Here is a 25,275-nt window from a genome sequence, read left to right on the forward strand (position 1 = left end):
ACCTGTTCAACACCTCCATTGAAAAAATGTAGAAAAAGAATTTAGTACGAGTGTGTTAAACATTCATATAATCACATAAGGAACAGTGATTGCTCTAACCATTTAGGCTGTAAAAGGGATGATAGTGGTCTGAAAATGGTGTCAGATCATATTTATGCTGATGCTCTGGCCACCGCCATCTTGGGTAGGATCCTGACTTGGGTGGCCAGATCACCTGCCTGTTTCAGGTGTGCGGCCACTTATAATATCCAAATTGGGATCCTATAACATACATATTGACCCTATTATGCCTAAAATGCTCTTCCGTTCTTTTCCCTGTTCATTTGGCATTTTTTTTCTCTTTCTACCCAGCTCTTTTGTTTTAACTCTGTTTTATCTCCTTGTTAAGACGCGTTGCTGTGCCTCATCTGCTTATCTCAGTATCCAATTCTCTTTCATTCACTTCTATCTAAAAACTTTTGTAAGTGATTTCTGCCCAGAATGGACACCCCCATCTCCTCCACGCCCTCAGGTGCCGATGCCATGGTGCATCTATGCACTTCCATGTGTGAGGAGAGGGAAACTCAGAACTGAAGTCACGACTGGGTACTCTGTGGATCAGTAACCAGAGCAAGTTATCAGAGGATGAGTAACCAGAGCAAGTTATCAGAGTTTAAATTCAATTCACCTTGGAAAGGGTTACAAAGAAATTGGTAACTTTTTTTCATCAGGCTTTTTTCATCATTGACTCTGGACACATTACTTCACACTTCAAAGTACCTCTTCCGTGACAATTTCTCATTCTTACTGTTTTTTCTAACTTCAATATTTTCATCCGCAGAGTTCTATAACAATAACAATCCCTGTACTTCATCTGCACAACAGGCATTTATAGTACAGTGATCTCAATTCTGAGAAAAAGTCCATTTTTGAATCAAAATAATCTGCAAATGTAAATTCAATCAAAATCTAATTATCATAATGTGTTAATTCATTATTTTTAACAGCATGACTAATGGACAGAAACAGCTGCTTAGTACAGTCACCATCAGGAACACCCCCATTTAAGCACATTAACCAGTTGGTAATATTTAGAGACAACCATTAATGTAAGGGGATTTTGACCACTAGCTATAAACATTATAGTGAACAAATTAAGACAATGAGATTTGAGTGTACAACAGTAATAAGGTATGTATGACTTTTTTTCTAAGCTTTTCCCTTTCTTTCTCCATTAGTTGGATATAAAACAAGGACACTGGTTTACATTAATCAAATAAGTCAAATCTATTTTTATTGTATGTAATTCTCGGACTTGTGGTGTTTTGGGAATGTATTCGATGATTCTATTTTTATCACGAATCAATGGGATTGGATATAAATGTTAACCATAACATCCTGATATAACAAAGCCGTTTGTAGCCATGGGACTGTTCAGTGCTGGCTTCACAAAGCAAGCTCGTGTCACGAAGTAGTCCATGGATTGTATACAAGAAAAAATAGTACTTTTAATGCTGATCATGCAAAGTGGCTGTTGTATCCTGCTAGTTTTATAGGTCCCAAATTTGCCCAGGAGTTGCTCTGTTTTTTTTGGAGCAACTTGATTTTTCTGGAGTATTACTTTCTTCACTTATAAGCTAAAGGTTTTAAAACTCCCAATGATATAATTTAATTAGCATAAAGAGATGATCCTAGTTTAACTCGACCCACGTCTTCACTGATCTGAAACTTACAACCTTGTGCGGGTCATCATCTACAGGATGAGCCATGTTCACAGCAGAGACCCAGCTGGACTGTCCATGATGCACACCTGTCCACTTCGAAGGACAAAAAACACGTGTCAGTACGTATTTTTCAAGCTAAAACTATTCACAATAATTGCACAGAAGCAAAACAATACCGCAAATAACCAATTATACAACACTTTAACCTGTTCTGAAAATTCTAAAAGGACTGAAATCTTAAGGGGCTGAAATTGAAGGCCTTACCACCGACTGCCGCCAGCATTCCTCTGCTCGAACCGCCCAGTGCCACTTTCGTCGTGGCCTGGAGCGGGTGGGAGGGGAGAGCCGCCGGGAAGCGCCCGCCGACGTCAGCGTACAGCCGATACGCGCAAGTACACTCCCGCCCGCCGAGGTGCCAGATTGGTGCGGGCTGGAGTCGGCGGCAGGACGGTGGTGGACGGCTGAGTGCAGGCAGCTCTGTCCTCAAACGGTAAGTGTGAAGATGCTGCAAAAAAGGTTGGTGAAGTTTATTTAAATTATTTACTTACAGGTACTTACCTGGATGAGAGCCCCTGAAGGTCATCAAATGTTATTTTTTTTTGTTTTTGATGCGTTTTATTTTTAGTTTTTCGACCCTCCCTGGGCTCCACTCCATCCCCAGGTGGCATTTGGGCGGCAAGCGCCTTTGCTGCCGAGAATGAGAGCTCCCGCTGGCTGCTGCCCAGATTGGCAGCATACGTTGCAGATTTGCTGCCCGCCGACCTTCGAGGGACCTGGGTGATAAATCCCACCCAAAGAACCGTCGGGGACCTCGGCTGCCATCGGCTGCCCTTTGGGCGGCACTTGGGCGGGCAGAGGCCTTCATCAATTTCGGTCCCGAAGTTTCCTTTTCAGAATTTTTGAACTGAGTGTATGATGAACCTGACATTGGTCGCTTTAGCTCCGACTGCCACAGCATCAATACAGCAGGCAAAACAATAGCTATCTATTCCAGCTGGACTGAGTCACCTCGGATCAAAGAAGCTTGTTACTGCTGGGCAAGCAATTGTGCTGTTATTCAATACTACCATTCAGTTAGATAGGAAACATATTTATTCTGGTAGATCCCATGGCACTATTCGAAGAAGTGCAGGGGAGATCTCCAGGCCAATATTTATCCCTCAACCAACACCATTAAAACAGATTTTCTGGTCATTATCACATTGCTATTTGTGGGAGCGTGCTGTGTGCAAGTTGGCTGCCGTTTTTCCTACATTACAACAGTGACTACACTTCACAAAGTACATCATTGGCATTAAAGGACTTTGGGACGTCCTGAGATTGTGAAAGGCGCTATATAAATGCAAGTTCGTCTTTGTTTCTAGGTTGATTACTTTTGAAACCTGACTTGTATATCAAGTAGCTTGGTTCAGAGCACAACAATCCTAGAGTGTCTAACAGGTGTCTGCAAGTTTTGAATACAATTAACATTTCAACGATATGAGGGAATTTTCTATGTAATTAACTTGTGAGCATATGTAATGACATCCCTCAGGGAAACTGGTTAGCCATTTAGCCCCAAAACGAAGTTACCTGTATGCAGATTAGTCTATTGTCTTTCTTTACCCACATAGGCAAAATAATGCTTAAGAATACAGCTGATAGAAGTCCATTTTAGATTCATGAAATTGGCAATCTAAAGTTTCATATGAATAAGATATGATATAAAGATTTTACATTTTGAAGCAAGATTAAGCTCTGCTTCGATCACATACCTGGCAAGCTTCATAAAGACAGGAATGGCGTTTGTGTTTTTAATGTAAGTGAAGAATTTCTGCTGAGGTCACTACTTTTTTCCTCATCTTATACTTTAATCAAAATTTAAATGGCAACTCTCACATTCTTAGTGAAGTAGTTGAGATGAATAATTGAGAATATTTTCACAAGCTAACGCATTGATTTGTGTTCTTCATATTCTTAACAGAAACATGTTCTGCAACTGGAAATATCGAAGCAAATTGATCAATATATTAATCAGTGTTCATTTATTTCAAATTGCAACCATTTTGATGCTGTCGCGATCAAATTTCATAATTACAGGTGCTTTTCTGTTTCAGCTCCGAAACCTAGTCTATTAACTGTAATAGAGAAGTGGATATAATTTGGGCCTGTGCCTTAAAGGACAGTAGGGGAGAACTTGGATACCGCCTGAAAAAGGGCGCAGAGATCGCGGTGCACGAGAAACCTCAGCCTGTTCATTGCAACGCAGCCAGTATATTAAATTTGCGCTGCCCGCTGATTTAAATTATTTCTGTTAGCAGCCAGCGCTATCTGCGTTGTTTGTTGGCTGCATGCACCCGCAGAGGGCCCAATATCACGAGTGTCTAGAGCTACCTTAAAGGCAGCCTGCACCTCTTAAAGGGGAAGTGCATTGTGGCTGCAACAAGTGTGGGAGTTTTTTAAAAACTAAATACTTTGAGCAATGGTTGAACATGCAAGAGAGCGAGCACCAAGGTTTTCAGACAATGCACTTGGTGGAAGAGGTGGAAAGGAGTACAGATGTCTTGTATTCGCAGGGGGCAGGAGCACCTCCAGACACATGCTCAGGAGGCAGTGGGAAGAAGTAGCAAAGGATGTCAATGCCAGGAGTGTTGCTCGTCGGAAATGGCTGCAGTGCGGAAAGAAGTTTAATGATCTTACACGAGTTGTCAAGGTGTGTGACCTCATCTTCAAATGGCATATCCTACCATCTGCACAAATAGCCTCATTCACTGCTCAATTCACTATTACCCCCATCGCTCACCAGCAACAATCCCTATCAGTCAGAACTCAACCCGAGCTTTCATATGCTTTACCTTACCTTCAAACACTTAGCACTGTTGCAACGCTCACACCCACAACTCAAAGCTCGCACAAACTAGCAGCTATTCAACCACGGCAGCCACGTCACCCAAACATATTGCACGACTCTCACGGACACACTCCCCTCTTTCCGCATACCTAATTCTCCTCCTCTCATCCCACGTCTCCCTCATCCCTCAATCTCTTCTGAGTGAGAGGCTGCTGATGGTGTACGCATGCACTTCTTACTTTCTCCTCTCCCCTCACCACAACCCAACCCATGTCTCTTTTTTAATTTCAGATACCCAAGAACTGGAACCCACCCAGGCAATGGAGAAAGAGGAAGAAGACAGTGAGGTTGAAGTGACACAGTCACTTGATCTTACACTCGCAGCCACCAGCTCAGATACTGATACTGCACATATTTTAGAGATATTTTAGGATAGAGGAGGGATCTGTACACGATGAGACACCGGGTACAAATGCACAGGAGCCAGGGCAGGAGGAAAGGATAGCGCAGGTGCCAGCCCACTGGAGGGCGAGGGTGCACACTAGTTCTGCTGCAGAGGACTCAGATGAGGACTTCAATGTGGCAGGCTACAGAAGGAGGCTGGTGGGTGTACACAACCAAATGCTTGGTGCACTGGAAAGCCTGCCAGCAAATCTACTCTCAATGTCAAGGAGCTTGGAGGAGTCCAGCACTAACTTGGCACCGGACTTTGAACAGAACTTAGAGCCCATCCTTTCCAACATGAAATGGGTGGTCACCTCCAACACCACACCTGTGTAATCCAGCATGATGCATTGTCTGATGGCCAATGTCTCAGTTTTCATTGCAGCACAAGCAGCTTCCACCAACGGTCTGAGTGCTGCAGTGGAAGCCCAGAGTGCTGCTGCACGAGCTCAGGCTGCTGCCATCATGGCACTGGACACCAGTGTTCAAAGGGGCTTTCAGGCCATCACAGCAGTTCACCAATCTGTCCTCCAACAGATCAGTAGGAATGCTGAGGCGCTGCCCTGGGAGAGTGGCAGTGGCACCATGGAATACGAACCTGCTGCCCTCTCTCAGAATAACAGCATTCGTGCTCCCACTACTGCCACTCCGCCAGTGCTCTTGCTGTTGCCCATCAGCCAGCCAACCCAGACTGCCCAGGCCGGATTGGTGCAGTTTGAAGCTGGGCCTCTAGGCCCAGAGCTGCTCGACATTGCTATCTGCAGTCTCCTCAGTTGGAGGTGAACAGCCTGCCACCACCTGTGCTGCAGCTACTGGGGAAGCACCTCATAGGGCATTAGGAGAGGGCGCTAAGGGAATGCACAAGGGTGGTTAGTTTATCGTTGTATGCATTGTCGTGATTGAATTTATAAATTTGGATTGAAATGTGCATTTTCTGGTGGCTTTTATTTTTGTGGTGTTTGATAGAGGACAATTTTGATCGTCAGTGATAGAGGAAAGATAAAGAGTGTGGGACTGTTGGTGAATGGGGAGGTGTGGTTGAGGTTACTGGGTGTCGCTCATGAATTATGTGATCACAGAGCCTGGGCAGAAAGGGCTGTCTATGTTGTATCCTCCCTTTCTCTTCCTGTTCCTCCACTTCCTGTTACACTTGCTTCTTCTCCACTTCCTCCCCCTCCTCTTCCTCAAGCCGTCGCCGCCTGCTTGTCTCTGGCAAGAGGGAATGAGATGAAGGTGTGTCTCTTTGTATAGAGCGCTTCAGTGACCTTCCTATACAGCAGTGTACTGTGAGCTGTTGCTTATATCTCCAGCAGAAGGATAAAAGTTATGAGCCAAGGTCAGCTTGACAGGCAATGTGGTCACTGAATATATTTAAGGCGGAGATAGACAGATTTTTGAGCGATAAGGGAATAAAGGGTTATGGGGAGAGGGCAGGGAAGTGGAGCCGAGTCCATGATCAGATCAGCCATGATCTTATTAAATGGCGGAGCAGGATCGAGGGGCCAGGTGGCCTACTCCTGCTCCTATTTCTTATGTTCTTATGTCGCCCTGCTTTGAGGTTGCAGTTGTGGCTGCAGCAGATTTCAGTCACAACTGCTTTAGTGAAGCAAAGACGTCTCATGCATTGCTCTTGTTTGAAGTTGAGGGAAGAGAATTGCTCCCTAAAGACCTTGGGTGGATATGGCTTCCTACTAAGAGCCCTTCTCCCCCTCCACCTCCCTCTTCTAGCAGCTTGTCCTGTTCTGTATGCCCTCTCTTCATTCTCCCAGTTATGCTCAATTCCAAGAGGAGGGCCTACCAGGCCACCCATGTCTGGAAGCAACTTGTTTCAGCACAAGCCTTTAAACCACCCAAAAAGTACCTCAGCACCGCCCACACCCGGTAGACAATTAAAAATTTAGACAAGTATAGGAAAGCTCCCAAAATGCGTAGAATTGCACCAGCGATCAGAGGAAATAATCCAGCAACTAACCTGAAAGTAGTTCCCGTTCCCTTTAAGTAACTGGTGGGGATCCTTCATGCCGTCGAAGCCGTGTTCAGCTGTGGGTGGTTGAGAGATGGCGTAGGCTGGAGTGTGACATTTGAAAATGGCAGCGCTGGCATTATATCTGCGTTGCACACCGATAGACGACATCAGCTACCTGCTCTGCATGCTGCCGGCAGTCGTTGGATGCATGCGTGCAAACTACTGTAGCAAGATGGCATCCGGCGCAATTCCCATTGGAAGTGTGTATGCGCCTCTCGGACCTGAGTTTCGACCTTTTAGGAGATTAATTAGCACCCTAAAACCGGGTATTACAGGGCCTAATTTCTCCCCCAGCGATTCTGTAGGGATAACTATCTACAATGTTGTAGCTTTATTTACTTGTCCCTTTTACGGCTTCCACATACATTTACCCACTCCCCTCAGGAGAAATGCAGAATTCCCCTGTTGCCTCAACCTTTATTGGGAGCCCAGCTTTTCACATCATATAGACCTGACGTGCCATCAGTTAATATCAGTACAGCTCAAGTCAGTGAGCGTCTGTCCAGCCGGAGCAGAGATTTTAGTTATTGAACTTTGATCCAGGGCTGCTATCTGTTCCGTAACCTGGCAAATGTCATTTTTGTACTTTTGCAAAGTTGTACATGAAAAACACAAAAGGGCAGGTTTGCTGTCGAGTCTGCACTCCTGGTAGGGAGTCTCGCCCATCAAACAGCACCTATCAGAAATTGAAGCACCTATTTTCTGACGTTAATATCAAACTGTTGGAACATTATGCACAGTGCTTGCCCAAATATCTGATCTGTGCTTTCGGTGGACAAGGTTCTCCGTCTGGAGTGTCGACTCATAAAGCTACCCCACACAGAGTGGGCTTTCTATTGGAAGTGCAACCCCTTATCTGCAGTACTCCTTCCATCAAATAAGTTCTAAATCTAGTAGTTCATCCGGAATATGTTTAAATAGCACTGCGTGTTTGTGTGTCTGAGAGAGACGGATTGCGTACCTTTGAATGGAGTAACTTGATCAAAGCATTTTTTGTATTCTGCAGATGAGGAGCAACCTGAAGAAGACTCTGTGAAAGATCCTCTGAACAGTGTGAAGGACACCTTAAGCATGGAGCATCCTTCGCCTTCTCCTCAGCCAGTGCCACATTGGTCAGGAGACGAACAAACCTCTCCAAAGTCCGTCCCAGCATATGGGCCAACTCAAGGATCCGAAATATCAGGAGCATTTCCTCTCTCTCCATTCCCCTTAATTAAAACAAATGAGAAACCCCTTGTGGAGCCAGCGCACCATAGACCATTGATGTCCCCCCTGTATACAAAGGATGCTGGAAGTACAGTCGTCTACCCAACCGCACTCTACTCAGCCAAGGGAGCTTTAATCGTAGGGAGCAGTTCCAGTAACAGTGAAGCTGTTGCACCAAGTGACCAGTCAGAAAGCAGCAGTTCTAGTGCTGCTGATGAGGAACTTCTAGAGACCGCTGAAATTGCCTTTCAGGTTAAAGAGCAACTCCTAAAGCACAACATTGGACAGCGTGTGTTTGGACACTATGTCCTGGGATTATCGCAAGGATCTGTTAGTGAGATTCTTGCCAGACCCAAACCATGGCATAAGCTTACTGTTAAAGGGAAGGAGCCTTTTATTAAGATGAAGCAGTTTCTATCTGATGAGCAAAATATCCTTGCCCTTCGAACTATTCAAGTGCGGCAAAGAGGTATGTATGCAGACTGTAGTACAAGCTTTCTGTTGTAATGAAACTTGGAAAGAGAAAAAAAAAGTTTGAGTGATGCTCTGGTAGCATAGCACATTGGTGCAATGAACAGCTACATAATGGAGTGATGAGCGTTCAAAATGACATGGTATGGAGAAGAATCCAATGTAAATGAGAGAAATAACTTGAAAAGGGGATAAAGGTTAAGTCAAATTTTTGCACTTGTTCATTAGAAACAGGCTTGCAAGTTAATTTATGTTATGGCTTGTGGCTACAGAACCCATCTAATACAGTAGGTCAGCTTTTAACTTGTTGAAAATGTAATTCAGCACCACACTGGGAGCCTCAAGGTGCTGTGCCATGCATACATAAGCTATGTCTTTGCTAAGCCAATGTGGGGTAGCAGAATCACCCAAGTCTGATCTCAAGCAGTTTCCAGTGGACAGCTTTAATGTTAATGACAGAGGCTTGGGACCAGATTGCTGTCCACTCTGCCAGTGTAGAGACCAGAGAGAGAAAGATGCCTTAAAGAAGATAAAGCCATTCCTCTCGATACAGACAAGGTAAAATTTAGTAAGGTTACCTTAATTAACCTCATGCCAACATTCACTTCCTTCCGTTCCCAATCTCTTAATATCTAAACTGTGAAGAGGAAGAGACATCTATTGCTATTTAAATAAATTAAAATAAGACTCAACAAGGTAATCATTTATAATTCTCTTGTTCATGTAGCAGCTCTTTGTACTGTATGATATGACTTGTCTGTAACCTTCACCATGGCATATTCCATATGCAGCCTGCAGCAATCCTTTCACAATAGACTCTCCAGCTCAGCTTCTACCCAAATGATGCAACTTCCAGACAAGCCTGACTCCAGACTGTGTTGTACAAGAACATCAGAAATCATTCCAGCGTTCAGACAACATAAGCCACACCCAGAGGGAAAAACAAATATCATTAACTATTTTAAAATTACACTTTGCTAAATGATCCATGGTATAAGTGGAGTATCTTTCACGGTATTGTTGAGTTAAAGAACTAAACCCTTGACTTGCAGGACCTAATTCCAACCTAGTGAATGTTATGGTAAGATCATGCCGCTTATTAATTCTAGTTGCAGTGTTTCCTCCAGTTCCCATATGTGGCATCAGGAAAGGTATCTTCTATTAAGGTACATGGGCAAAGTATAGAAAACATTTTTGAAATGTTCACTTTTGTGCGTTTCTTTTTTCAGGGAGTATAACTCCCAGGATTCGGACCCCAGAGACTGGTTCAGATGATGCCATTAAAAATATTCTGGAGCAGGCAAAGAAAGAGCTCCAGACTCAAAAATGTGGTAAGTAATTAAAAGACAACCCAAATATATTTGGGATAAGATTAGCAACTGTCTGTTAGAGTTCAGGCACACAGATCATTAAAACTTAACTGCACGAAGGGCATATTAGATCCCCGTGGAGAAGTTCACCAACTGTTTCTTCATGGCCTGAATATTTAATCATAAGCTTCAATGTTTCTAGTAGCTGATTTGAGAAGTGTAATCCAGTATCTAAAAGCATGCAGCAAATACAGAGTAAAGGGTGGCGTTGAGTTTTGTGTTAAAGGTACATTGTCCTCGGGAATATGTCGGGAAATTTTGCCAGGTAAACCAGGGAACAGCTTTAGAGTAGTGAGAAGATCAAATGTGTCAGTGGTCACCTTAGTTATTTTGACACAAAGCATTTTCAAGAGCTTTGAAAAGCAAAAGTTCAAGCAACTCTGCAATTTGTCTACAATTCCTTTGTTTCTTGGAAAATGTTGTTCTATATTTGGTATAAAATGTCATAGACCCTCTAAGCTGTCACTTCCTATAAATTGAATACATTTACAAAGAATGTAGTTATTTCATACTTGAGCTAAAGAATGCTTTAAAATAGCCTGACTTTATTTATGTTTTTTTTTTAGTTGAATCTAAAAGCTCTCCCTTGCCTGTATGCAGTACAAGTTCCAGCAGTAGTGCTGGTTCTGATGAAGCAATTCGGTCTATCTTGGAGCAGGCCCGAAGAGAGATGCAAGCCCAACAGCATGTTCTATTGGAGATGGAGACCAACAGCAGCAACAACACAATGACAACACCACATGTAGAATCTTTACCAGCTACAAACAAAATTCTTCTTTCCTCTTACATCAAGCAAGAGGAAGGCAGAAGTTCACAGACTCCTCTCAATGTTGTATCACCTGCGGCCTTTGTACAGAACATAATACGGAAAGTGAAGTCAGAAATTGGTGATGCTGGATCGTACTTTGACCAGCACTGGGCCACGGAGAGGAATATGGCTCATAGGTTGTATGCTTCAGTATCACCTTCACCGTCATCCTCTTCCTGTGGTTCTTCTGGGACAGGAAATGTTAGACAGTGGCGAGCGGAACTTAGTGACAACAGCAAAAATAGTGAGGAACATTCAGCTGGCGTTGAAGGTACAAATAAACTTACAGAAATAAAATCTGAGGGCAGTTCGGACTCGCAAAGTATCGGCCAGCTTTCTATATTCCCTACGTATGTCCCACGTTCGCTGAAACCAACAGTTCCTCCGTTGACTCCAGAGCAGTATGAGATGTACATGTACCGGGAAGTGGACACGATGGAACTGACGAGACAAGTGAAAGAAAAACTGGCCAAAAATGGAATCTGCCAGAGAATCTTTGGTGAGAAGGTAAGTGACCGGGCGAGACCATCATCATCATTATCATAGGCAGTCCCTCGGAGTCGAGGAAGACATGCTTCCATTCTAAAATTGAATTCTCAGGTGACTGAAGAGTCCAATGCGAGACCTACATCCGGGCAAGATGCAAACTAATCCCCAAAAGCATTTACTTCAACTCTCAAAAACTGAAAAGAGCATGTGCAACAAGAAGCAGTTGGAGTTTTTCAGTGATTTTTAGTGCAACAGGCTACAAAGCTGCAGAAGAGACTTTTTGGATCAACAGTTCAGAATAGATGGTTCTCTTTCTCAACTGCTCTCGTACTGCAGCCATCCTTTAGCAACTTATAGATTTAGTTGCATCATAAGAACATAACATAAGAAATAGAAGCAGGAATAGGGCATTTGGCCCCTCAAGCCTGCTCCGCCATTTAATAAGTTCATTGCTGATCTGATCATGGACTCAGCTCCACTTCCCTGCCCGCTCCCCATAACCCTTTATTCCCTTATCGCTCAAAAATCTGTCTATCTCCGCCTTAAATATATTCAACGTCCCAGCTTTCACAACTCTCTGGGGCAGAGAATTCCACAGATTTATAACCCTCTGAGAGAAGAAATTCCTCCTCATTTCAGTTTTAAATGGGCGGCCCCTTATTCTGAGACTATGCCCCCTAGTTTTAGTTTCCCCTATGAGTGGAAATATCCTCTCTGCATCCACCTTGTCAGCTCCCTCATTTTCTTAGATGTTTCAATAAGATCACCTCTCATTCTTCTGAACTCCAATGTGTATAGGCCTAACCTACTCAACCTATCTTCATAAGTCAACCCCCTCATCTCTGGAATCAACCTTCTCTGAACAGCCTCCAATGCAAGTATATCCTTCCTTAAATACAGAGCCCATAACTGTACGCAGTACTCTAGGTGTGGCCTCACTAATACGCTGTACAGTTGTAGAAGGACTTCTCTGCTTTTATACTCCATCCTCTTGCAATAAAGGCCAACATTCCATTTGCCTTCCTGATCACTTGCTGTACCTGCATACTAACTTTTTGTGTTTCATGCACAAGGCCCCAAGTCCCTCTGTACTGAAGCATTTTGCAATTTTTCTCCATTTAAATTATAATTTGCTTTCTATTTTTTCTGCCAAAGTGGATAACCTCACTTTTTCCCACATTATACTCTATCTACCAAATTTTTGCCCATTCACTTAGCCTGTCTATAATCCCTTTGCAGATTTCTTGTGTCCTCACAATTTGCTCTCCCACCCATCTTTTTATCATCAGCAAACTTGGCTACATTACATTCGATCCCTTCATCCAAGTCACTAATATACATTGTAAATAGTTGAGGCCCCAACACCGATCCCTGTTGCAGCCCACTGTTTGCCAACCAGTAAATGACCCATTTATTCCGACTCTCTGTTTTCTGTTAGTTAGCTAATCCTCTATCCATGCTAATATATTACCCTCAACCCCGTGAACTTTTATCTTGTGCAGTAACCTTTTATGTGGCACCTTATCGAATGCTTTCTGGAAATCCAAATACACCACATCCATTGGTTCTCCCGTATCCACCCTGCTCATTACATCCTCAAAAAACTCCAGCAAATTTGTCAAACATGATTTCCCTTTCATAAAATCACGTTGACTCTGCTTGATTGAATCATGCTTTTCCAAATGTCCTGCTACTGCTTCCTTAATAATGGACTCCAGCATTTTCCCAATGACAGATGTTAGGCTAACTGGTCTATAGTTTCTTGCTTTCTGTCTGCCTTCTTTTTTAAAGGAACACAGTGAGATTTGTATGAGAACTCGTGTAGACCTGTGGAGTACAATTACCCTTCAGCTGTTACTGCAGATGACAGCAATGCAGCTTCTAGGTTTTCAGTCGTGTTTGGATTATGGATGTGAATCCCAGTAAGCCTGCTTCTCAATACATGCAATGGGTTCTGTTGTGTTTCTGTTAAGCTGTTGGTAGGGTTGCTTTCATCCAGGGGAAAGAGTTTGTTTTGCCTGTTTGCCTTCTAGAAGCCTATTTACAGCATTAGCTTTGATGCAATAGTGTCATCTGCAGTTCCACTTCCAACAGTCTGCTGTTGTTGGAGGCTCGTGGTCTTACTGTCGGGCGGTGGTGGGGTGGTGGGAGGTGGTGGAGAGGGGGAATCCTATTCAAATTCATTTCAAACAGCCACCTGTCATAACTGAAGTCTCATGGTGGTGGCCTTATGGTTCCATCACTGGAGCATTGCACACTCAATGAGGAGATGTATTCCAATGTCTACCTCAGTTGATATTGGCATGTGTGAGCCCAGAATTCCAAGTTTCATGAGCCTAGCAGTCCAGTTTCACCAGCTTTGGGCTGGTTCTCATCTGTGGGAAGAGAAAATAGACTAAGGATGGGTGCATCCAGAACGCAGCCTCACCTTGACAGGTCACCAAAAGAGTAACAATGGTGCAATTATAAAGATTGTGTGGGGTAGGACCACCTATGCTCCTGACTCAGGACAAATGTGGAAAGAAGAATAGCAAAATTAAATGTTACTTTTTTAAATAAGTAAGACCTGCACCTGAATCTCACAAGCTACAAAGATTATTAGATTAGTTACATTATCAGTACTTTTGCTTAACCACTCGCCTTTTAAACTAGATCAGGATTGCAGTTTTACATCATGATTTGGTTTCGCGAAATAAGATTGCAGTCATGTCACTTGAAAGCAATTATTTCCTTTGAAAAATCAATTCGATTAAATTGGCTTTCAGTGTGTACATTTCCCTGATTTTCAAAAGTTAGAGTTTCTAATCAACTTGTGAAACCTTTACAGTAAGCAGAAGAAAAGTGATTGTTCTAGTGCTGCATCATGTTGAAATCTACTGAGGTGTAAAACACATTTTTATGCTTCTGCTTCTTGCTGGTGTCCTCGAAATATCAACCAATAAACTTGTCCAAACCCATCACTTTTAGTAATATATCTTCAGTGTAATGGAAAGCACGCTCACTTGAGGCAAAATTGTGAAGAATATTCATTTTTCAGAAGTTAAATATCCATAAGTGGATTTCATCCAACACGGTTATAATGTGATGAGTAATAATAAAATTCCAATTTCTATGCTGCATTTTTGCAGTAACATCCACAGAGTTGCGGTGATGTTACTCTCCTGTAAAATAATTAAACCTGAATGACATATTTCAATCGAGTAGCTTTGGTCTAAACAGGACAAAATTGAAGGTTGGAAAATAATTGGGTCTCCTCTCATGTTTCCACCATGTCAGGTGCTGGGCCTCTCCCAGGGAAGTGTCAGTGATATGCTTTCTCGACCCAAGCCATGGAGTAAGCTAACTCAGAAAGGTCGCGAGCCTTTCATCCGCATGCAGCTGTGGCTTATTGATAAGTTAGGCCAGAGTACCCATCCTGCACAACCTATACAAGGTAAGACATTTTATTTTGGTGCTTTTTCTCTACAATGTACTTAGAAACCATCAAAGTACAGTAAATTGATCATATATGATAGGTACATAACGGACGCACTCCCCAGTTCCAGAATGACACTTAAGATTTTCATAAGATACCAGTTTCTCTTGCAATGGTTGCATAGGTTTTCCTGAGAGTAGTCCTGATACCCCATGACTTGAAGCTATACCTTTATGTAATCTGCCCTTGCAGGTGGCGTGAATAAAACTGACTCGATGCAGAGTAATCTGGATCTTGGCCTTATTGTAGACTCATACTGTTACAATCTCAATCAAGTCCATGTGGCAGAATAACAAACATAGCTCCAAGTTTAACGGGCTTCATTAAGGAATATATTTATTTACAATTTTCAGTACACAAAAGTACTACCTTATACAGTAGTTAAACAATACAATAATAAATCATAAATGTCCTTGGGGTTTAATTGTCATTTAGATTTTTCCGATGAAGTAAAGATTAACAGTCAATTCCACTGCAAGAAGTCTCTTGATACATTTCCAACAAAGCTTTCTTTTCCTCTTCTCGCCAGCACAATCCTTTATTGTTGAACACATCCGACGCAGACAGGTTTCAGAAATGACTCGGAATAGGAAAAGAATACTATTTTCTGACTGTTTTTTAAATTTCAGCACTAACCAACAAATAAAATTAACTCAGATATCAATATGACTGCTCACAAAGGCAAAAAGGGAATATCTGATCTAATTAAACATACAGTTCGCCTTATGGTTTTCCCCCATAACAGCTATCCATTTTTAACATGTAACATCAATCAGAACACATTTAGATCTACACCATGTCATTACCCAGATAAATGCAGTGATCAACTAGGTGTCACCCAGGTTAACTATCAAAAACCGGCACACACATAAGGATCAAATACTTTGAATATTAGGATCAAACATCTTTTGATTTGAAATTGAAAAGTATGGTACCTGGTTTCTAATCCTTACACTAATTTTTAACGTAGCCAAACAAATCTGTGATCTATAATTTTAGCCGCCCAACTCGCCTACTAAGCCCCCAATATTGCGGGCAGGAAGCGTGGGCACATTTATGACTGGAAGTGCGGCGGTCGCCATATTGGGAAAATTAATAATAGGTGTCCTTTACCCACGCCTGAACCATGCATATGCAAATAAGGGGTTAATGCCTGTTTGAAGTCCCCACTTCAAGATTGGTTTACCCTGAGGCAGCTGGTGCCAGCAAGGGCTACACTCAGGGAAACCAGATCTTGGGATCGCCAAGTTTTTTTTAACAATAACTTACCTGAATGAGGAACACTCCTACTCTCCCTTCCCCACATTTCCCTCCCGCAACCCGCCCAACCCGATTGCTGCTGCCAATTCCACCCCCCGCCCCCAGCTCCTCTCTCAATCCCAGACCCCTATCCACTTACCTGAGGGCTGCTGCGTGCTAGCAGCTCCCTGATCTTGCATTGCACTTTGCCGGCTCCATCAAAATGAGGCCCAAGGCCCAATATCAGGGGCACCTCGGACCTCACCATTTAAGTGCATTGGATGTACCCTTCCCTCCTCCCCCCCCCGCGCATCCATTAATAGATGCATCTGAATTTCCAGGCCGATATATTTGCAATAAACAGCTTTTTGAACACAAGTTTTAATGACACAGTAATTTTTTTTTTAAAGCTTCTAGTTGATTGTATCTTTCACCTGAAATTGAAAGTTATTTTGTAAAGATTGATTTGTATTACATAATTCTTTATTTTCTCTGACTTAATTGAAACAGCAAATAATACAGTTCAGGCCAGGTATTCGCCATCACCTCCGCCCAGTCCCACTGACTGCGAGAAGAGCCAGCAGGAACCAGTTAGTGCCGTTCTGGAAAGCACTAAAGAGAACCAGCAACCTGAGAGCCAATCAGCTTCTCACTCACTGAGTGGTAAGAGCCTGTCCAATGGCCAGTCACCTACAGGCATACAGGAAATGGTAGCCATGTCCTCTGAGTTGGACACTTATGCCATCACCAAGAAGGTTAAGGAAGTATTAACAGACAACAACTTAGGTACCGTATATTTCCCAATAACGTATTCAGTATAGCTTGTCTGTAAAATTACATTTTTGCAAAATATGAACCACATCAAATTGTCTTGCGTTATGCCAGTTTTTTTTTTTAAAAGGCTAATTTTCATGTTCTGAAATCAGAACCTACACTGGAATAAAAGTATTTTCATTCTCCTAAGCCAACCTCCTTGACTTTTTTGAGGAAGTGACATCCCAAGTGGACTGGAAACCCTACCATATAGTAAACCTTGAATTCAAAAAGCATTTGAAGGTCCCATGGAAGTTCACTACTTAAGCTTAAAGCATTGAGGATTCGGAGGGGGAAAACTTGGGAATGAATAAGAAATTGGATGATGGGTTGGTGTCAGGATAATGCAAAATGGAGTGCCCCTGTTGTGTCCAGTTTATGTTTACAAATTGGATTCAGAAATTCAATACAAAATGATCAAATTCATAAGCACAACATTTTTCAAGCTAGGAGGAGCAGTTCAATCTGAGAATGCAGCTTGGGAATGATAAAAGTTATATTGGCCTTGGCTCAGTAGTGGCATTCTAGCCTCTGAGTCAGAAGATCATAGAAACATAGAAAATAGGTGCAGGAGTAGGCCATTCGGCCCTTCGAGCCTGCACCACCATTCAATGCTTTCAAGTCCTACTTCAGAGATTTGAGCACATAATCTAAGCTGACACTTTAGTTCAGTACTGAGGGGATGCTACACTGTCGGAGGTACCGTTTTTCGGATGGCCCCAACTCGAGTTGCATCCAATTCTGGGCACCACACTTTAGGAATGATGTGAAGAATTTGGGGAGGATACAGAAGAGATTTATTGGAATGGTTCTAGGGATGAGGGATTACAGTTACGTGGATAGACTGGAGATGCTTAGAGCAGAGAAGGCTAAGATGTAATTTGATAGAGGTGTTTAAAATCCTGAAGGGTTTAGATAGAGTAAGTAAAGAAAACTGTTTCCAATGGCTGAAGAGTCAATAACCAGAGGACACAGATTTAAGGTGATTGGCAAGAGAACCAGAGGAGACATGAGGAAAAAACCTTTTTACACGAGTGGTTAGGATTTGGAATGCACTGCCTGAGAGGGTGGTGGATACAGATTCAATAGTAACCTTCAAAAGGGAATTGGATAATTACTTGAAGGAGAAGAAATTGCAGGGATATGGAGCAAGAGCGGAGGAGTTTGACTAACTGGATTGCTCTTCGAAAGAACTGCACAGATTCATTGGGCCGAATGGCTTCCTTCTGTGCTGTCCTATTCTATGAGATGTTAAACCGAGGCCTCATCTGCCATCTCGGGTGGATTTATAAGATCCCATGATACTATTCGAAGAAGAGCAAGGGAGTTCTTCCGGTGTCCTGGACAATATTTATCGCTCGACCAACATCACTAAAATAGATTATCTGATCATTTTCTAATTGCTGTTTGTGGGACCTTGCTGTGCACAGATTAACTGCCGCATTTTCCCTACATTAACACAGTGACTATAGTTCAAAAATACTTTAGTGGCTGTAAAGCGCTTTGGAACATCCTGAAGTCATAAAAGGTGCTTCATAAATGCACCTGAAGGGTGCACAAATAAAGTTGAATAAAAAACAAGTTTGGTGAATCTCAATCTTGTCTTCATTGGACCATCAGTCACATGTATCTTCTAACACACCACGTGGAACATCACAGGAGATCTGCTGGTATATAATGCATATCGCATCATGAGCATGCCGTCTTTTTACATGCACATTATTTGTGCCATAGTTACATGTCTTTGGCCCAACTTTTGTCTTCGTAAAACAACAACGCATCACAACTGAACAGGTAGGGAACACGCCAATCAGCAAGGAGTGAAAATCGGCAATCATGAAGTAGTATAAGATATTAATTAACAAAGGTCAGGCCATTGCTACCAATAACAAAAATGAACAACTCAAATTGTGCAAAATGCTTAAAATATTTCTTGGGTAAACTTTTAAACTTCATCTTGGGTACTGCACTAAAAAACTGAGCACTTACTGTTGTAAGTAAGTTTTGTCACAAAATAAGCCCTAAGAAGTTACAACACGTACAAAGAAGTCACTAAATTTTCCATTGTTGGCTTGTGCTTGCAGCTTTTAGAAATGTATAGAATGGACGGCAAGTCTGAGCAATTGCAGAGCATATAATGTCCTTGTACAGTCATGGAATAGCCCTAACTGAGCTGACAGCAAAGAAGGCCTTTTTCAGGAACTCTGAAATTGTTTTTTTTGCATAAATTATAAAAAAAAGGTAAAATATGAACTTCAACTTTTACAGAGGAAACTTGCTTGAAAAAAACCAATTCATGGAGGTGATTACAACATTTTATATGTTACATGTGTTCCAAATGAAACTTTCCACTTTGAATTTTAGCAGCGTTTAATTTTTGTGTTTTTAGCTGCATTCTAAATGCTTACAGCAGTTGCATTTATTTATGCTAATGTCAGAATTGAAAAGCAGCAAAAACAAAATTGACTATATAAATAGCAGTGATTCGATTAGACCTGTACCAAGTTGGAAGGGAAGTGTTGAATAAAAGTCCTGAATGTGAACATGATTAAATCAGAGCTGCTCAGTAAGACCAAGTACTGTGCCCACAGATATTTGGTCAAGAAGGAAAAATGCAAATTAGTTCAATCTTTTCTTAATTTTATATATTTCTTGATGCTTTCTGTAAAAGCCCACACTATAAACAGACGGGCATTAAAGAGTTCCTCTGTATTGCATGCAGAGTTTTATTTATGTAGCTGTGGTATTTATTTGTCCGCCTGCAGCTGCTAAGGGAAGTGGTTTTATTTATTTTCCAGAGGCCAATAAGAAACAGACACTGCAGTTTCTCAGATGTGTCTAGTTACCACTTTTCAGTGGAGATGTGCACACTCCCCCACTTCCACACACCAGCATCGTCCTTGCAACAGCATAACCTCTGACTTGACAGGACCAATGTCACAGGGTAACTGCTGCGCTGACTTCCTGTAACATTTTCCCCATCACATTTTGCTGATAAAGCCCACCTTGTTATAACACAGTGCAGGGAGGAAGCCACGTGAGATCTGCTAGTAGATAATGGGCCATAAATTGGGGCCTCTCCGGGTACATACAATGTGCACACGCACCCGAAGAGGTCCCGCAAGTTCCAGGTTTAGGCGCGCAAAACGCATGCGCCTGAACCCGGCACTTGCGAAGTGTCAAAATGTGTGTAAAATGCCTCCGCGGGCGGAGATTTGGGCTATTTGCCCAACCCATGCTCAGCGAATGTCTTTAAAACTCTTATGCCTGGTAAAAGCATTGATAGTAATGGGAGCTCGTAGAAAAATGGAACTCACCATTATTATCAGTGAGAATATTACGTTGTGATTGTTGGTCCTGGGATGCATGGGCCTCTGCGCTGGGCTGCGCAGCTAGGCCTCGGACCGGAAGTGTTAGTTCCGCCCACGGGAAGACTCCAACCACAGTTTTTGGCCCAATATATCTTGTGGCACCCGCATCACATTTCAGACATTTTTCATTCTACATAGAAGCTTCGATGTCAAACCCTGCACTTTAAAAAAAATACATATATTAATAAAGAGAAAGAAAGCCAGTCATTTCCTGATGGTTCAGGGAAGCTCCCCAACAGAGACAATGTTCTCTAATTGATCTCGTGCCTCTGAGAGTAATTACCTTCTAATGAACCAAAGGCTGTAAGTTATATGATATAATGCTCTTATCCTTATCGAACCATGTATCCATCTTAGCATGAGTAATACCATGGGAAATCGGATCGTTTTTTTATATATATATATGCTGAGTGTTTTTGATGATGTACGTGTTCTGCCTCTTTTAGAATCTGTGTGTGTAACTGTCATTAATACAGTTCATTGACCTTTAGTTCTCTTTAGAAATGTTATTTTAAAGCTGTGTGTCCGGTGTGTTTTTCCTGAAGGCCAAAGACTGTTTGGAGAGAGCATTTTAGGACTGACCCAAGGCTCTGTCTCGGATTTACTTTCTCGGCCTAAACCCTGGCACAAGCTTAGCCTGAAGGGGAGGGAACCGTTTGTTCGCATGCAACTGTGGTTAAATGATCCCTTCAATGTGGAGAAGTTGAGGGATATGAAGAAAATGGAGAAAAAAGGTAAACTAACTCCGAAAATTAATTTCATAGATGAGCGAGTTAAAATCTCGAGATTACTTCTTTTTTATTTCTAAATACATAGTGTAACTAGATCTGAACCTAATCAAACATCTGATTGAGCCAATTCAGATGTATTTTTTGTTCCATGTGGCTTTTTGCCCCAACTCCCTTAGCAGAGAGGGGTCAATAACCGGGGGCATAGATTTAAAGTCGTTGGTAGAAGGATTAGAGGGGAAATTGAGGAAGCATTTCTTCACCCAGTGGGTGGTGGGAGTCTGGAATTCACTACCTGAAAGGGTGGCAGAGGCAGAAACCCTCATCACATTTAAAAGGTACTTGGATATGCACTTGAAGAGCCGTAACCTACAGGACTATGGACCGAGTACTGGAAGGTGGGATTAGGCTGGGTAGCTCTTTTCCGACCAGCACAGACATGATGGGCCGAATGGCCTCCTTCTGTGTCATAATTTTCTATGATTCCATGAACTCTTAATTGCTTGGGTTCACATGAGCTTTCCCAAAATGCACGTACAGTAATGCATTGCCATTTCTAGGCCTCACTGCAGATGTACAATGTTACCACATCACAACGCAATGAGGCAGGCCATTCAGCTCATCTTATTTCATCAATCTGTAAAGGCTTTACAACGGGCCCCATGTCTCTGCATGGTTGCACTTTAGCAGTTAACACACAGGTCGAATTGTGGCTGTTCAATATCAGCAGGTGGAAGAGATTGAAGGGTAGGTTTTATTTCCGTTTCATTCTCTCTGTGGAGGAACTCATGTGCAAATGTTTGAGTGCGCATCTATGGTGTCCTTTCAATCCGTTCGTGGCGATCTAGACTGAGTGTGAAACCAATGCTTCTGGTTACCTTAGCCAGCTATAGAGGCTCCTCAAGCCCCTTCAAACTCCTCACATTTCTTTTGCTCGGCACTTGATTTCCCCAAGACGAAGAAGACCCTTCCTGGAGATTCTCATTGCTGCTTCTGGTAGCTGTTGATCCTCACTACACTTTTTCATTGATTTAATATTGTACTTTTAAATGCTATTATTTTTGCTTGGGTTTTTGGGGTGGTGCGGGGTGAGGGGGCAGATTGAGAGTAGTAACTCGAAACGTATTTTTTTAAATATGAACTGCAGCTTTTATATGATCAGACCTGGAAAAAAAGGTGAATCAATAAGCCATATAAAGGAGAAAACATGGGCTAGCATGTGTTACGAGACAGTAATGCATTGAGAGGTTAATGATAACAGAACGACCGACTTCCCTTATGGCTCATTGAGTTTCGTCCCAGATTTGATCTCCACTTTGTGTTGAGTTAGCTCACCTTAGCCAGGGGGCTGTAGAGATATTACAATTGGCCCTCGTACAGGGAGAGGAAAATCAGCCAGAATTCCAGCTCCATTTCCCTTCCTATCTATTTCCCTCTAAGAGGCTGTGTTTACTTTTATATTCAACTTACTTGTCTTAAAAAAAAACGAAATCAATATAGAATGGAGAGACAGTGTCCATTTTACTTTCTACCAGGTGTTAGCAATTACGAGCTTTGTCACACAGGTGTAAGGAATCAGCAATTGACTTACCCAACGGTCAGCCAAACATGTGTGGGTAATTGGCTGGGTTCAAAGTTCAATTGTTTCTTTTTGAGAATTGAACGAGCATTAAGATGAAGTCCATCTGTCTCTCTCTCTCGCATATCTACCTACTCCTATCTCTGGCCACAATCTGTCTCATGCCACGTTTCCTACATTAAAACCGTGACTATACTTCAGAAAGTACTTAATTCGCTGTAAAACGCTTTGGGACATCCTGAGGTCCTGAAAGGTGCTTTACCAGTGGGCGGAGCAAACGCGATGGAGACTGCCCATTGTTACTTCACAATTGCATTTGGATCCTATTAACAGCATAGGACCCCAATTTACATGGACTAATGGGGTTCCCTCCTGTGTCTGGCGGATGCCTGGGCTGCCAATTTCAATGCACCAAACAAAATGGCGGAGACCTGGACGTCAGCGGGAACAAGATGCTAAGTGCTGCGGTGCTAGTTTAACCACGCTGCTGCCCTATTCTGCCTGGCGGAGGGGGTGAAACTCAGCCCCTATTTGTGTCATCCTATCTGCCTCTCACTCTCCCTCTGTCTCGTAGGTGTTAGAAGTTAGAATCTTTGGGGCTAATTTTCAACTTAATCACTGGAGCGTAAAACTGATTTCAATGGAAAGGAAAATAGGGTGGTTTCTATAACCAGCACCGACCCGCCACGCTAGTTTTCTGCTCCGATGGTAAGTTGAAAATTGCCCCCTCTGTATGTGATTAGCAACGACCCTTTCTGTCAACAACATGAAACAAAACAAAAAACAACTGGTGCTTTTTTAAAATTTGAAATTACATTACGTCTTTTTTTTCTCTCTCTTGCTCTTCCTTCCCTCCCTCAGTTTAATACACATTTAAAGCATTTTGCATGATTTACAAGAAGCCAATGGCCTGATTGCTCAATCCCGTGGTCATGTACGCAGTATAAAATAGCAGCTATTTTGTGTCAGAGTGTGACACCCTTATCCTTGAAAATGTTTATCACAGCACAGCTACTTATCAGTTTTCAATGAAACAGGCACCCCCACACACCAAATGTAATTTATAATAGATCTTTCAGCAACGCAGAATGTATATCTTTGTACAAAAACCTTGCACATCACTTGTGTCTATCACAATTCAACTGTTAAACTCGGCACAAATTTCATATTCAGGAAAGCGTAATAAATCAGAACTGAGAGAAAGAAAGACTTAGATTTGTATAGCATCTTTCATGACCACCAGACATCTCAGAGCTCTTTAAGCCAATGAAGTACTTTTTGAAGTGTAGTTACTGTTGTAAACAATTAGAAAACATAGCAGTTCGCAATTGGAAATCAATTTTGAACTCTCACTAACTAAAAAACTTAGTACTGAAAACAATGTTTGCAACATTAAAAAAGTCTTTAGAAAATTACAACATTTACAAGGAGATGATTAAACTAACTCGTACAGCACCATTTTCAGTATTGGACATGTCTCAACAATGTTGTTTGTCAGAGGCCTGTGTGTGTGCAAGAAGCCTGAGCCTTGAGTTCAGAGGTTTCCAGACCCATCACCATTAGTTGAAGATACAAAAGCTACAGCTCCCAGCATACACCTGTGTCTACATCGAAAACAAATATATGATTGACGTAAAGATTAGCTATTTACCGAGCATGCCAAGGCTTGCTGTTTATCAGCCCCGTCACATCCCGATGGAAAATTACTGATAATGAACCCCACTTCCCCCCCCCACACCTCCCAAAAATGGTTTTTAGCACCTTGAAAGCAACCAGAATTCCTTTTCTTTTTTAGTTTAAAACATCAAACTCACGATAAAGTAGCAACTCAACTTTTCCAGTTTTAGTTTTGTGAAAAATAACTTGTTACTATATTAAAGCAATTGATTATAGCATATTACATGTGTAACAAGTAAAACTATAAACAATGCCAAATTTCAAAGTGGAATTTTCATATTTTGTAATGTATTGCTAAATGGTTATAGTCGATGCTTTTATTTTCTTTGTTTATACTGAGTTGTTCATATAAATAGGTCGTAACTTGAAGTAAAACTGTAGCATTATTCAGGTTTGGAGAGAATTCTGAATAAAAGTCCTGAACTTAAAATATTTTACCAAAGATTCTTGCATAAATACCCTAACTACTGTTGAAGAGATATTTGGTAAAGAATGAAAGATGGGAATAAGACAAGAGTCAATCAAAGCTTTACATATTATGTTTTTTGGTTTTGATTATAAACTCCAGACTCAAAGCAGATGTATAGTAAAGAGCTTCTCCCCATATTTCATGATGCATTATTTCAAATAACTGGTACAATCCCTACCGCTTATAGCGGGTGCCTTAGTGTTAACGTGATTCGTCAGCTATAAGCAGTGAACAGTAAAACCTTCATAGGTTGTAGGAAGAAACATTAGCCCCAGACACCCTCCTGAGTATTTGGAGTGCAAACTGTTGGTTAGGTTTTGTATAAAGGATGGTTTTTAAATGATTAACCCGTTAAAAAAGTACAGCAGAGCCCCGCTGCCAGATCCCTACACGGGTTTTTATTACAGGTTGAACCGCTCTTATCCGGCACCCTTGGGACCTGGCCTGTGCCGGATAAGAGAATTTGCCGGATGACGGGAGGTCAGCATTCCAGACCCAGCTTTGGTCGGCCCGGAGGCAGCGACGGGGAGCGGTGGAACTGCGGCAAGAGGCTGGACAACTTCTACGGCTCCTTCGC

At 42.2% G+C, this 25,275-nt stretch overlaps 1 protein-coding gene across 1 annotated transcript in view; it reads left to right on the plus strand.

Annotated features, from left to right (window-relative positions):
• The window catches only part of cux2b (cut-like homeobox 2b), a 299,039-nt gene that overhangs the window by 264,811 nt on the left and 8,953 nt on the right, over positions 1–25,275 (plus strand). Inside the window, exons 14-19 of the mRNA XM_070887855.1 lie at positions 8,010–8,678; positions 9,910–10,011; positions 10,617–11,365; positions 14,624–14,780; positions 16,572–16,847; positions 20,791–20,979. Of these exons, the coding sequence (XP_070743956.1) occupies positions 8,010–8,678; positions 9,910–10,011; positions 10,617–11,365; positions 14,624–14,780; positions 16,572–16,847; positions 20,791–20,979 (2,142 nt within the window). The remainder of the gene's footprint in view (positions 1–8,009; positions 8,679–9,909; positions 10,012–10,616; positions 11,366–14,623; positions 14,781–16,571; positions 16,848–20,790; positions 20,980–25,275) is intronic.

The sequence above is a fragment of the Pristiophorus japonicus genome, chromosome 8 (genome assembly GCF_044704955.1).
Source record: "Pristiophorus japonicus isolate sPriJap1 chromosome 8, sPriJap1.hap1, whole genome shotgun sequence".
NCBI lineage: Eukaryota > Metazoa > Chordata > Chondrichthyes > Pristiophoridae > Pristiophorus > Pristiophorus japonicus.